Raw genomic sequence first — 14,601 nt, forward strand, 5'->3', positions numbered from 1 at the left:
CCGCCGCTGCCGACGGGCACCGCTCCGGTTCCCGGGGCGGAGGCACCGCCGTGGCGGGGAGGGGAGGGAAGGGAGAGGCCGGGGCGGGAGCGGCGGGAGGGGGAGGAGGAGCGGGAGGAGGTGGGGGGCGGGGAGCTGCGGGGACTATTTGTCGTGCGGAGCCGCCGTGCAGAACTCTCCAGAAGGGGGAGGGGGAGCGCGCGGAAGGATACGGCGGCTGCGTGAGAGCGCCCGCGCGCGAGGTGGACGCCGCGGCGCGTGACGCCACAGCGCGTTCTCTCGCGAGAAGACGGGACGGGAAGAAGTCCCGGCCGAGCCGGGCCCGAGGCCGCGGGGACAGGACGGGCCCGGGGGCACAGGACGGGCCCGCCGGGGACAGGACGGGCCCGCGGGGGACAGGACGGGCCCGGGGGGACAGGACGGGCCCGCGGGGGACAGGACGGGCCCGGGGGGACAGGACGGGCCCGGGGGCACAGGACGGGCCCGCCGGGGACAGGACGGGCCCGCGGGGGACAGGACGGGCCCGCGGGGGACAGGACGGGCCCGGGGGGACAGGACGGGCCCGGGGGGACAGGACGGGCCCGCGGGGACAGGACGGGCCCGCGGGGGACAGGACGGGCCCGCTGGGACAGGACGGGCCCGCGGGGGACAGGACGGGCCCGGGGGGACAGGACGGGCCCGAGACCCCGCCAGCCCCGGCCTCGGCGGGATTTCTCCACCCCCGGCCCCTTGTGGAGCTGCCGCACCCCTCACTTCCCGAGATGGGGGCTGCCCGGCCCCGGCGCACAGGCCCTGTCCTGGGCGGGGCGGGAGCGCACTCGCGTCAGGCAGAGCCCTCTTGAAACTCTTCAGTGACCGCAGGCTCGATAGGAACAAGCCAGTTGCCCCTGCTCCTGACCCTGGGAACACAATTCACTTTAAATGGCCCTGAAAGCACTGCTGGTGACACAGTGTCCCTGCTCCTCCTTGCTGCCCATGTGCCCAGGTGGAGTTCAGGGTTCCTAGTGCTGCCTCTGGGCCACGGTGGGCTCATCTCAGGCTGACTTTGCTGTCAGCCTTCTGCAAATCTTCAGCATTTTTGGAGGCTGTAGCACAGTGTATGTTGAATGAATTTCTTCTTCCTCCACATTTGTAATGGAGGAAATAAACCACAATTTCATAAAAATGGCTCTCTGGATGGGATTTTTTGGTTGTTTTGGTTTTTTCCATCTACTTTGGTTCATTCTGTGCCTTTCCTGCTCTTTCCTGTTCATTTCGGGCACCCCTTGATTGCCAAATTCCAGACAGCCCTGCTCAGCTCATTGATCCCATGGCAAGGCAAAGCACCCTTCATCCTGGCCACAGCACTGGAAAGGTTCAAACACTGATCCCCAGCAGTCCTGGCTCTTAAAGCCAGACCTAGGTTGGGGTAAAACCGCTTTTCTTCCAGCATTTTCTGCTTTCCTTTTGTGTGGCACAGATAATGGCTGGTCTCAACCAGGCAACCTGATCCCCATCAGTGGAAGAGGCATCACAGATTCCTTCTCTCTAGGAGAAGCTGCTGTGGTCCCTGAGGGCAGCACAGCCCCTCACTCAAACCTGCTCAGGCAAACATGTCTGGGACCATATTCCAGGGCACAAAAGGCTTCCCACTCCTTGGGAATATCTCTGGAACCAACTTTTTTCTGTTTCCAGGGCAATTTTCCAAGTCCTCTCATCACAACAGCCAAGATGAAAGTATCCTTTTTCTAGTATTTGCAGAGGTGTTGGATTTTGTCCCCAGAAAGAGATAGAGAAATGGCTTTGTTGTGGTTGTAGTACCAGGGATAATGATGATCTGCTGTTTGCTGCCAGCTGGATGCAAACTGCTCCACAAGATAAGAAATGGAAGCAGAGAGTCATTCCCATAATGGTTTTTCACAAGGTAAGACCCAAGACCTCCAGGAATGACATTTCACAGAATCCCAGAGTCACAGACTGGCATGGGTTGGATGGGATGTTAAAGATCATCCCAGTTCTACCCCTTACCCTGGCAGGGACACTTTCCACTGTCCCAGCTTGCTCCAAGCCCTGTCCAACCTAGCCTTGGACACTTCCTGGGATGGGCCAGCCCCAGCTCTTCACACACGCCCTCAAGTCATTTGCAGGTGCCACCTGCACCTTCGTCCCTTCTGTGTCCCAGGGCCAGAGCTGCTCCTGCTGACACTGTGGGTGTGGCTGTCCCCATCCCGGGGACACTGCTGAGCCCTGAGCTCCTAAGGGAGGTACTGAGGGATCTGCCAGCACCATCCCGTGCCAACGTCTCCTGCTCCCAAACATCGGAGCATGGCTGGAGTTCTCCGAGTTCTGCCTTGTCCTCAGATGACTCCTGTCTCCCTCTGCCTTTCCTTCACCAGCTCCCTCTGATCAGCTCTGCTCTGCAGGGTCAAGCTGCAGTGCTGTATTAGGGGAAAAAAAAATTTTGGAGGGCTTAGAGAAAGGCACAGGAACTTAAAGGAATAGAAACTTCCCAGCCAAGCTGGCTAAATCTTGTTATTCCATGCTTTGATAACTTATGAGGCCTTGGTTAGAGGGTGCAAAAAAGTCACTCTAAAGGAGGAAAGACAACTGGAAAAGAGGAAACCTCCAATGTTGGGCACACCGTGGTGGGCAAGATTCAGAGAAAAAACTCTGAGAATATGACCAGGAGCAGCTCCTGTCCCAAAGGTGTCTGCCCACCAGTACCACTCCAGTCATGAAATGGTTTGGGTTGGAAGGGACTGGAAGCTCATCATGTCCAATGCCAGCCTGTGACAGCTCCCAAATGAGCCAAAATGGTTTTTTTACCCAACATGTAGGTGGGGACTCAGTGCCACAGGTCACTGCAGTTGCTGGCAGCTGACAGACTCAGAAATCACAGATTGATCCACTGACATCTATTAAATTCAAACTCTCTACTAGGAAAGTTCTGGTGCTCCAAAAGCAGGCAGAACCTCAGTGGGTGAGGGGTGTGCAGCCCCTTGATCCCAGGGATGGAAGGATGCTCCATTCTGCCACCAGGATTTTAAATTCTTCATAGCTGAAGGGGTCCAGGCTGGGATCAGGGTCAGGAGGGATCTCCCAAGCTGGGCACATCTCTGGAAAGCCATCGTGTCCTCCTGTGGCCTTTGTGAGCTGAGATTGGACAGAATCTGGAGGCCAAGGGGAGAACTCCCAAATCCTCAGGCCAGGACACCTCCCTGGCCCCTTGACTGCCATCTCCTTGGTCCCACAGCAAAATGTTTGGATAAGGTTGTCCAAGGAGCCTTTAGACAATGCTCTCAAGCACCAGGTGGGATTCCTGGGGCTGTCCTGTCCAGGGCCAGAAGCTGGACTTGATAATCTTTGTGGGTCCCTTCCAACTCAGGATATTCCACGATTTTGTAGTCTGTGAAAGTGCTTGGCTCAGCAGTGAGAAATGATGTGTGCTTAGGAGCTTCAGGAAGCAGCTCTCCTGCTGCCCCCACATCTCCCACAGCACACGGTGACTCCTCGCTGCACCAGAGTCTGGCCTGGTTCACACAGCCCAGGGCCACACAGAATATTGCAGAGCACTTTATTTTTGCTATTTTGGGGCAATAAAGCAGCCCTGTCACACAGGACCTCTGAGGAACACTGCTGGTGCAACTGCAGCACTGAAAGCACCGACTGCAGCACTTTTAGTCAAGGGACCAAAGCCACTTTTGACACTAGGCTGGCACTGGAACCCCATCCCTGCAGGTATCCCTGGTGAAAGCTGTCACTGGGCAGCCTGCCCTCTGCATGAAGCCAGCAGCTCTACCTGCTTTCACAGGGCAATGGAAAAAGGGAAATTAAAGGAAGAAAGTGCTGCTGCCGTGCCCATCCTGCAGCAGAGCCAGCTCTGTCACACTGCTGCCACCTGCTCACAGCCCTTCACCCAAGGGATGCCAGGGAAAGCACCCTGTTCCTGACCTGGCTTTTGGCTGGGGACATGCCTCTTGTATCCAGCCTCTACCTGGACAGGTCACCACAATATGAGAAAGATCTAAAACTGTTAGAGAGCATCCAAAGGAGGGACACGAGGATGGAGAATGGCCCAGAGGGACCACACAAGGAGCAGCTGAGGACACTTGGCCTGTCCAGCTGGAGCAGAGGAGACTGAGGTCAGACCTCCCCAGAGGCTGCAGCTCCTCCTGAGGGGCAGCTCCCATCTCTGCTCCCTGGGACCAGGGACAGGACCCAGGGAATGGCTGGAGCTGTGTCAGCGCAGGGTTAGGTTGGATATCAGGAGAAGGTTCTTCCCCCAGAGGGTGCTGGGGGGCACTGCCCAGGCTCCCCAGGGAATGGGCACAGCCCCAAGGCTGCCAGAGCTCCAGGAGTGTTTGGACACTCTCAGGCATGGGATGGCATTGATGGGGTGTCTGTGCAGGGCCAGGAGTTGGACTGGATGATCCCTGTGGGTCCCTTCAAACCCAGCATATTCCATGACTCCCGGGTTCTCCTGATCTCAGCAAGGGCTGCAGTGTTTGTGGGTTGCTGTAGACAGGAGTGATTTCTGTGCCCAGCTCAGCCTCACACAGCCCGCTTGGAGGTGCCATGGTGCTGGTCCACAGAGGGGCCTTGCTGGGGTTTTTTATGCATCTAAAATCTTCCAGCATCACGCATGACTTCTTGTTTCCTCTGCTTGAGGGAATAACAGCAAACAGGGACAGAGAGACTGTCAATTAAGACACAATCTGGAAAGCAAATTGTTGGCCAGAGGAAGGCCAGGGAGGACAATAGGGGCAGTTTCAACCCTGCCATTTCCTGTTGGTTGTGCAGAGGCACTGGGTGGCACTGGGCAGCACCGGGAAGCACTGGGCTCTCTGTTCCCAGGCAAGCTCAGATGTTGCAGGTGTCCACAGGAGGCCACAGGGGTATTTTGAGGGCTGGAGCCCCTCTGCTCTGGAGACAGACTGGGAGGGCTGGAGGTGCTCAGCCTGGAGAAGAGAAGGCTCCCTTGTGTCTAAAGGTGCTCCAAGAGGAGACTTTGGACAAAGGTCTGGAGTGACAGGACAAGGGGAAATGGCTTCCCACTGCCAGATATCAGTGTTAGATGGGATATTGGGAAGAAATTCTTCCCTGTGAAGGTGCTGAGGCTCTTGCACAGGTTGCCCAGAGAAACTGTGGCTGCCCCATCCCTGGGAGTGTCCAAGGCCAGGTTGGATGGGGCTTGGAGCAGCCTGGGATAGGGAAAATTATCCCTGCCCATGGCAGGTGATGGGAATGAGATGAACTTTACAGTCCCTTCCACCCTAACCATTCCATGGTTCCAAAATTCTATGAAACCTCCTTCCTGGAGTTTAGACTCGCCTCTTGGTACTACAGCTCTGCTCCGAAGAGAAGTGAGACAGAAACACTGCAGGTGTTGGTGTGCTGAGGGTAGAACTGAAAGCCAGGCCAGGCTCTGTGGGCTGGAGAGCCACCAGCTGCTTGGGGACCTGCAAGAAGGTGTCTGGGGAGCCAGGCAGCCCATCCACCACCCTGAAGAGCCAACCTGAGCAGGTCAGCAAGCCCAGCTGGAAGAGGACAAGCTTTATCCCAGCGCTGGAGGAGGAAGTGATTCACTTGATGGTTTAGCCAGCCTTTGTGTTGACGAAGCAAACAACATGTTGGCTGTATCCCCAGGCCCTCCTGGGGCTGGGAACGCTAGCCAGATGGTTTGCTGGGGTTTCTAAGGTACCACCAAAACAAGCAGCTCCCTGCCAGGCCCTTCCTCCCACTCTCTGGGCTTGAGGATGCCTGAGCAGTGTCCACAGAAGGGCAGCAGAGCACAGGGCTGATGAGGAGCTGCTGAGGAGCTTGGGGAGGCTCAGCTTGAAGAAAGGAGGCTCAGGGGGACCTCCTCTCTCCACAGCTCCCTGACAGGAGGGTGCAGCTGGGGGGGGTGGGCTCTGCTCTCAGGGCACAAGGAACAGGACAAAGAGAAATGGCCTCAAGCCAGCACTTCTAGAGGAGCTTTATGCTGGATATTAGGGAATATTTCTTGACCCAAAAGGGCTGTCAAGCACTGGCCCAGGCTTCCCAGGGCAGTGATGGAGTCTCCATCCCTGGAGGGATTTAAAAGTGGTGTGCACTTGGGGACATGGGTTAGTAGTGGACTTGGCAGTTCTGGTGAAATAGTTGGACTTGATGGTCTCAATGCTCTTTTCCAACCTAAATGATTCTTTAATTCTATGATTTTAATTAAATGTGAACTGTGGGCATGTCTGAATCAAGATCCTTGTGCTGTAAGCCTGTGACAGCCTCCAGACACCCTGGCAATGTGGGTCTGTGGGGACTCTCAGGGTCTCCTGGGAGCCAGGGGCATTCCTGGACAGACAGTAATGGGGCCCTGAGTGTGTTCTGGACTGTTACTCCCTTTTCCAGCCTGTATCTACCTAGTTTGCTCCACAGAGGCCATGGATGACCATGCTGAGGGCTTTGCTGAAGTGAAGGTTCTCCCTCATCCCTACAGCCAGTTTTCTTGCCATTCCAGGTAGCTGGGTCCATCAGATGTGATATGAAATCCCTGATGGCTGTTCCTGTCTCATCCCTCAGGTGTTTGGCAGGGATTGCTGGGATGATTTGCCCCATCACTTTCCCAGGATCAGAGGTGACCCTGAGCAGGCTGCAGTTCACCTCCTCAAAGCTGGGTGTGAGATTTCCTTCTCCCACTCACCAGGAATGTCCTGATTGCTATAACATTCCAAAGAAATCAGAGAGGAACCTTGCTAGGGCATCATCCATCTTCCTCAGCATCTTTAAGTGCATCCCACCTGCTCCTATGGGCTTGTGCATCTGTCCCCTAATCCATGTTCTTCCAGGATGGAAATACCTCTCCACTGCTTGGAACAGGAAGTCTTGAGGGCCTCACTGGCCACCAAGAGCCTGGCTGTGGGAAGCCCCTGCTGTGCTGCCAGCACTCATGGGCACTGCTTCCCAACCCGGCATCTCCTGGAAAGTGTGGGGTGGGAGCATCCAGGGCCATGAGTCACCTTCTGCTAGATGGAACTTGAGTCAGTTTTGCTCCTGGAAATCTGCTGAGCTGAATCAATGCAAGCTTTGAAATCCACTGCCCTAGACAGATTAAATCTCAGCAAATTCTGGTTTCCTTCCTCATTCCAGTTCCACTCAGACCATGTCCTGCCAGTTTTGGGGCTTTCCAGGATGTGCAAGCTCATGGATATCGAAACCTGGCCCAGCCACCAGTGCCTGGATTGCCTGTGGGCTAAGAGACCTCATGGATGCCCTGTGTGGGAGAGCCCTGGCACACTACAGGCTGCCTACAGCTGCCAGAGCTTCTTTCATTTTCACTTTCCTGCGCAGCTCCACCCGTGGCTCCACAAGCCCGCACATCGCAGAGGCTCCGGGCGTGTGTCTGCAGCAGCCCCTGAAGGAGCCCCGGCTGCCCCGGCGGGAGCGCAGGGCCCGGGCACCGCAGCGCAGGAGAGCCGGGGCTGGCGGCTGGAAACTGCTCCGGTGAGTGCGGCCAGAGCGGTGACAGCGCTGTGGCTGCGGGGCAGGGCGGGCTGGCATCCCTCTGGGAGCGGGGTGACCGGCCAGGCTCTGCCTTGATGAGCCCATTTGGGCACAGGGGACAGCCCCAAGGCGGTGAGCGCAGAGGAGCCTCTGCAAAGAGTTGTGTGCTTTGGGATGCTCAGTGAGTGCTGGGCGCACGCATCCCCCTGATCTGCTCTTATCTGCCCCTCCAGTGCTGCCGTGGGTGCTGAGGACAAGCTGCTGCCGTGGGAGCTGGGGACAAGCCGCTGCCGGCCCCGCTGAGTGCCGCAGATGTCCCGGGAGCCGAGGCCGCGCGGTGCCCCGCTGATCCCGCAGGCCCGCGGCGGGCGGGCGCAGCTCGCCGTGTACCTGCTGCTGGCGCTGTGTGCCGGGGCTCTGCTCCTCGCCGCGCCGCCCCTCGTGCCCACCGCCCGCAGCCTCACCTTCCACTTCGCCACCCTGCAGATCGGGGCGCTGCTCAAAGGCGCCTGCTACCTGGCCGAGGAGATCTTCCACCTCGACTCCAGGTGAGGCAGCGGGCCTGACTGCCTGCGGTGCTCCTGGGAACACCCTGGGCTCAAAGGGTGTTGGACCCTCGGGTTTGTTTCTGGTCTTTGTGCCCACACGTGCCCTCTGTGGCAATGATGTGCCGTGCCCAGCAGCACCTCCTGCCCTCTGTCCCTCTCATTCCTCTCATCTCCTGTCCCTCTCATCTCTTGTCCCCTCTCCCCCCCTCTTAACCCTCTCCCACCTGCCCAGCTCTCCCATATATCCATGGATGTCTCCTCTCTGTGGTAACTCCCCTGTGTGCCTTTTCCTGGGGAACACATCTTGGCCCCCAGCCTTTCCCCACCACCCAGAGCTGAAGGGCAGGGGGCTGTTGTCTCCCTTTGCTGTCCAGGGTGACATTCCATCTGCTCCCTCTGAGTCCCATGGGTGCTGCAAGGGACTCAAGCCCTCTCCTGGCTGGGGGCACTGCATGTGCTGGGCAGGGTCCCACATGGCTCTGTAGTGCTCTGGAAGGCTGGTGGTGCAGGCCAGGAGATGAGAGCAGCCCTGGCCACAGCTGCTGAGGGTGGGTGAGTGGCCACCAGCCTGACTCCTGTCTCCTCTCCCACCCAGGCACCACGGCAGCTTCTGGAGGGCCCTGAGCACCTGCTTCCCGCTGCGCTGGCACGGGGCCACGCTGCTCGTCTGTGGCTTAGCCTACGTGGCTCTCCTCGGTGATGGGCAGCCCCTGGGCCTCCACCTCATCCTGGCCAGTCTGTGTCAGCTCCTCATCCTTGCCCTGGGGCTCCAGGTAAGGCTCCCACACCTCCAGCCCGGCCGGCTGCCCGAGGAACCCTTCATCCCTGAGCAGCCGTGGGGGCACCTAGCCAGCTCTACACAGCCTCTGCATGTCCAGCCCACCCAGAGTCAGCCTGGTGGGAGGAACACTCTCAGCCCCGCAGAGCTGATCTCCCTGGCCTCATGCTGCCAGGAGTGTTGCCAGGAGGGCCAGGCTGCCTCCTAATGAGCACAACCACTCCAGGAGAGGGCACAGCACTCCCAACATGAAAATACAGGAGTATTTTAAATCTGTCAGTCAAGCTGGCACTTGAGGGGAAAGCAGAGCCAGTGTGGTGTGGGGGCAGAGGTGGCTCTGCAGCATTGGGAGGGCTCTGCTGTGCCTGCATGGTGCTGGAGGGGTCACACAGGCTGCAGAAGGTGCTTCTGTCAGGTGCCTGTGGGACAGGACACCCATCTCCACCTAAATGCACACACAGAGCCAGCAGAGGCCATTGGAATCCCACCATCAGGCACTGGGGTGTCTCCTCTCCCATGCTGGAGGCACAGGGCAGATGCACAAGTTGCACTGGGACACACGATCCCAGTGGAAGGTGCAGCCAGGGAAATGCCTGGCTCACTCCAGCCCCAGTCCCCTCCTCTGCAGGGGCTGTGGGGGCTGTCAGGGGCTCTGCCCCACTGCTCTGCACGGTGGGGGAAGGGGCTGGCAGGGTTGTTCACTTTCCAGATCTCTTTGGAGTTCCCCAATCCCTGTGGAGAGCTGACTGTTGCAGAAGGGCACAGGTGGCTGCTGTCATCACCTCGTCTGTCTGTCCTTCCCTCCACAGAAGCCCTCAGCAGTGGAGATGTCTGAGATGTCCGAGAGGTCCAAGCAGAATGTCGCTCATGGGCTTGCCTGGTCCTATTACGTTGGGTACCTAAAAATAGTCCTGCCACGTACGTAGCTGTTTCCCCGCATTCTCCTGCCTACAGACAGAAATAGCTCCTAATAACAATCCTCCCACTTTTACAGTGTTAGCAGGGAAATGGGGAGCAAGGCAGAATGCAGCTGTACTCACACCAGGCACCTCTGCCTGATGCTCTCTTCCACCAGGGATGAAAAAGTCCATGGAGGAATTCAGCAGAGCCAATCCCAACCTGCTGGTATGCAGGAAGACTTGGAAGCTTCACATCTTGGTCCCTCTGAACTGTGATGTCTGTGATGAGCTGGACAAAGCTGACAGCAATATCCAGTATGTGACAGACCTCACTGAAACCACCCTGGCCCGGGCTGGCACCAAAAAGAGGGTCTACAAACACAGCCTCTACGCAATCAGGGATGAAGAAAACCAGGTATGCTGAAAGCAGCATTGGGAGCATCATCCCAAAAGTCTTGCTAGCCCCAGAAGTGGCCATAAGGACAGGAGACTATGACCTCTCCTATTAGATACTCCCAGCTTTCACCAGGCTTCCACGAGATGGAGAGATCCCATTGCTGTGCCCCTTCCTGCTGGCTGCCTCCTCCCAGGCTCAGCTGCACAGATGGTGGGTGTGCTTAACCCCTCCTGGAGCTGATTGAAGTCCAGAAAACAGTAGAAAACTGAGCAGAAAAAAGCAGATGTGGACTACAGAGCATCACTTCCCATAGGATGAATGTTTCCTTGTGTTGTGAAGAGGTGCTTGAAGATGTGTGTGTGAGTCATTATTTGACTCCCTCCTTTGGCCCAGTCATCCCTCTTCTAGGCTGGTGAGCCCTGAATCTCCACCTCACATTGCATTAATCTCCTCCCACATCTCCTGGCAGACTGACCCCTGTCCTTCCCCTGGCAGGAGGGAACACCCTGCTGCAGTGGACAGGGACATTGGCAGAGCTCTGCTCCTCACCTAGGTCCCTGATTTGCCCTTTGGCAGTGGCTGAGCTCTGAGCTGCAGTTTTAAAGCCCTGCCTGCAGTGCCCTGAGCCTCTCCTGGCCCTGCTCCGGGGGAAGCACAGCTGGCTGCGGGTTTTCCCCGCTGCGCTGCACGCACTGATGCCGTGTTCCATCTGCCAGGCTCCTGCTGAGTCACTCTGCTCCCTGGGAGCTCCAGCAGCTCTCAGCCTGGACCTGGCCTTCCAGGAATATCTGCCCCTCAGCTTCCTGCCCAGTCCCTCACAGTGAGGCAGGGCCCATCGAACGCACCCAGGGCGTTCTGCCCCAGGGCACGGCAGTAACTCCCTGCCAAGGCTGGGGACTTCCTGCTTCTCTGCATTTACATGGGACCACATCCCTCTTCCTTCTAATTCACTCCATTAAGCTTTCCAGTTTACCCAGTTTAAGACCTACTGGTAACACTGCTCCTCCTTGGCATGTTTATGGCTTTATGAGATTTCTCCTTGTTTCTTTGCTCAGCCTCCTTCCAGCTGTGCCTCCTCCACCTTTCCAATGTTTATGCCCTGCAGCTCTCTGTTAGGATGCTCAGACTTAGAAGAATGGGATCACAAAATATGCTGGGTTTGAAGGGACCCACAAAGATTATCAAATCCAAGCCCAGGCCCTGCACAGACACCCCAACACTCCCACCCTGTGCCTGAGAGTGTTGTCCAAACGCTCTTGGAGCTCTGGCAGCCTTGGGGCTGTGCCCATTCCCTGGGGAGCCTGGGCAGTGTCCTCCAGCACCCTCTGGGGGAAGAATCTTCTCCTGATCTCCAACCTAACCCTGCCCTGACACAGCTCCAGCCATTCCCTGGGTCCTGTCCCTGGTCACAGAGATCAAAGATTGGTCCTGTCCCTCCACTTTGTATAGCAGAAAGCCACCAAGAAAGTGTGATCACACGGGCAGGATGTCTCCCTGTGGGACCAAATTCCATGGGGACAGGCTGCTCTTGGGAGCAGTGACAAAGCCAGTGGCTGCCCTCCATGGGCACAGGCAGCTCCCTGAGCCCACCTGGCAGAGGGGACACCTGGACCTGACAGGCCAGCTGCTCTCTCCCTGCTCTGCAGGAGGCAGGGGGACACTGGGACCAGACCCAGTATCCCTGTCCCAGTGTTCCCAGTGCAAGGCAGGCCAAGGAGCTGCCGAGAGGTTGTGAGTGCTCTGCCCAGTGCCAGCAGCCCTTTGCCCAGTCCTCCTGTCCCATGTCTTCCCCTTCCATCCCTGCAGCTCTGGCACTGTGCTGTGGAATACGCCACCCCGCTGCAGTCCCTCTACGCCATGTCCCAGGATGAGTGTGCTGCCTTCAGCCGGGAGGAGCGCCTGGAGCAGGCCAAGCTTTTCTACAGGACCTTGGAGGAGATCCTGAAAGGCTCCAAGGAGTGTGCAGATGCCTACCGGCTCATTGCCTACGAGGGTGAGTGAGGGGAAGCCCAGGACAGTGGCTGTGCTCTTCTAGCCCCGAGTGACCTCAGATCAGTGTCTGTGCAGGGCTCAGCTGATGTCCCCAGTCAGGGGACCACGTTGGCCCCTGCTGCCATAGGAGGAAGAGAGGGGCTGCATTCCCACATGAAATAGGAACGTCACTGAGCATGGCATCACTGGCTGGGTGAGGAGGGCATTGTCCCACTCTGCTCTGGGTTGGGTCGGCCTCACCTCGAGCCCTGGGGCAGTTCTGGGAACCACAATATGAGGAAGACCTAAAACTCTTATGGAGTGTCCAAAGGAGGGACACAGGGGTGGCGAAGGGCCCAGAGGGATCACCCAAGGAGCTGCTGAGGGCACTTGGCCTGTCCAGCTGGAGCAGAGGAGACTGAGGTCAGACCTCCCCAGGGGCTGCAGCTCCTCCTGAGGGGCAGCTCCCATCTCTGCTCCCTGGGACCAGGGACAGGACCCAGGGAATGGCTGGAGCTGTGTCAGGGGGATTTAGTCTGGATATCAGAAAAAGGTTCTTCCCCCAGAGGGTGCTGGCACTGCCCAGGCCCCCCAGGGAATGGCCCTGGCCCCAAGGCTGCCAGAGCTCCAGGAGCGTTTGGACAATGCTCTGGGACACAATGTCTCTGCGGAGCCAGGAGCTGGACTGGATGATCCTTGTGGATCTTTTCCAACTCAGGGTATTCCATGATTCCGTAATTCTATGGACTTCTTGCTGTGGGTCTGAGGAGCAGGGAAGGTGGTGGCAGCACTGGTTGTCCCAGCTGAAGTCCCCAAGGGGACAAACCTGAGGCAAAATGTCTGTTGCAAGGAGTAAGTATAACAGCAGGCATCCAGGGGAAGCAGCAGCTCCCCTGACTGTTGATGTTCCTGGAAGAAGTTGCTGGGGCTGTCAAACCCTCCCCAGCAGTGGGATGAGTGTGTGCTGGCTCAGTGCCATTCCTGCTGACAGGGAATGGGAGGGAGTGAGGCTTTCCCTCATTCCCATTATCTTTTCATCTCCCATCTCCTCACCTCCACGAGATGAAATCAGCATCTTGCTGTAATGAATGTTGTTTTTTCAGGGGAAACTCAGCACTCTCTCTAATGGGGAGAAGCATTTCCATCCAGTGAGGCAGTTCCCATCACAAGCACTACTGGGAATCCAGCACATAGTGCCTGTAATTTTACACTCCTCCCCACTCTTTGTGTTTGAATTTTTCCCTCTGCCATGCTGAAAGTGGGAAGTAGAAGCTGTATTTTGACTGTGGGGGAAATTCTGCATATTGTGGGACATCTCACAGAGACTGTGCTCCCTGCCCAGAGCTCTGCCTCAGGACAACCAGTGAAGGAAGGTTTTGTCTTTCTTCTGTTCCAGAGCCAGAAGAAGCAGAGACCCACTTCTTGTCCAGAGAGATCGTGTGGCACTTGCGGCAGGAGCATTGCGAGGAGATCGCCGTGCCCGAGGGGAGCCACTCGCACACCCCATCCACGACCCTGGACTCGGCAGAGCTCAGCCTCCAGATCAGCGTGTCAGACCTGCCACAGCCCCTGCGCACCGACGGCTTCTAACACACAGCCCCTCACCCCCCTGGGGCTCAGGTCGCCTTTCCCAGCCCCCTTCCCCCTGGAGCCATGGCTGCAAGCCCCAGCTCCCACCCAAACCTCCTGTGTGCCACGGTTACTGGAGCAGCTGACTCAGCCCACAGCCCTGTGACACGCTTCCCATTTTCTTTGTTATGTTCAGCTCGTATGTTCTTCTGTGGGTGTATTGTTTTTTTAATCTACTTTCATTTGTGTCACATAAAGTGCTTTCCTCTCTGGGACAAGTTGCAGTATCCTAAATTTTGGGCACAATGTGCAGTCTGCCCCACACGGGGTAGGGAAAGGTTTTTGTCCCAGAGGGTGGTTGGGCACTGCCCTGGCTCCCCAGGGAATGGTCATGGCTCTAAGGCTGCCAGAGCTCCAGGCGTGCTTGGATGATGCTCTCAGGGACAGGGTGGAATTGTTGGGGTGTCTTTGCACAGCCAGGAGTTGGACTGGGTGATCTTTGTGGGTCCCTTCCACCCAGGATATTCCATGATTCTGCAATATGCTGTGGTGTTGGATGGGGCTTTGGAAATGCCAGTCACAAGTGTGCCTGTGTGTGCTGGGACAAACACACCCAGCCCACGTGGCCAGACTCCTGGGGCAGCTTCTGCAGGCACAGGGAGCATGTGCAGGACTTGCAGGGGAGCCTCCAGCCTGATAGAAAGTGTTGGTGGCAGAGCAGGCTCACCCAGGATGGGGAGATGCTGGGCAGGTACAGGCTGGAGCTGAGACAACAGCCTTGCTCCTGCCCTTGGCTGCCCAGCTCCTTTTAAAATCATGGAACCCTGGAATCACCAAGGCTGGAAAAGCCCTCTAAGGTCATTGAGTCCAACCATTAACCCAGCACTGCCAAGGCCATCACTAACCATGTCCCCAGGTGCCACATTGTGTGGTTTTTTTTAATATTTTCAGGGGACAGTGACTGTCCTGCACAGCCCATTC

General features: G+C 57.3%; 1 protein-coding gene across 1 annotated transcript; it reads left to right on the top strand.

Moving 5' to 3' along the window:
* Positions 1-7,195: 7,195 nt before the first annotated feature.
* STING1 (stimulator of interferon response cGAMP interactor 1) lies at positions 7,196-13,898 on the top strand. The gene is made up of 7 exons (XM_063413263.1): positions 7,196-7,458; positions 7,692-8,006; positions 8,602-8,779; positions 9,594-9,702; positions 9,860-10,098; positions 11,887-12,073; positions 13,448-13,898. The coding sequence occupies exons 2-7, from the start codon at positions 7,771-7,773 to the stop codon at positions 13,639-13,641; spliced, it is 1,143 nt and encodes a 380-aa protein (XP_063269333.1). The 5' UTR covers positions 7,196-7,458; positions 7,692-7,770; the 3' UTR covers positions 13,642-13,898.
* The last annotated feature ends 703 nt before the right edge of the window (positions 13,899-14,601 follow it).

The sequence above is a fragment of the Prinia subflava genome, chromosome 16 (genome assembly GCF_021018805.1).
Source record: "Prinia subflava isolate CZ2003 ecotype Zambia chromosome 16, Cam_Psub_1.2, whole genome shotgun sequence".
Taxonomy (NCBI): Eukaryota; Metazoa; Chordata; class Aves; order Passeriformes; family Cisticolidae; genus Prinia; species Prinia subflava.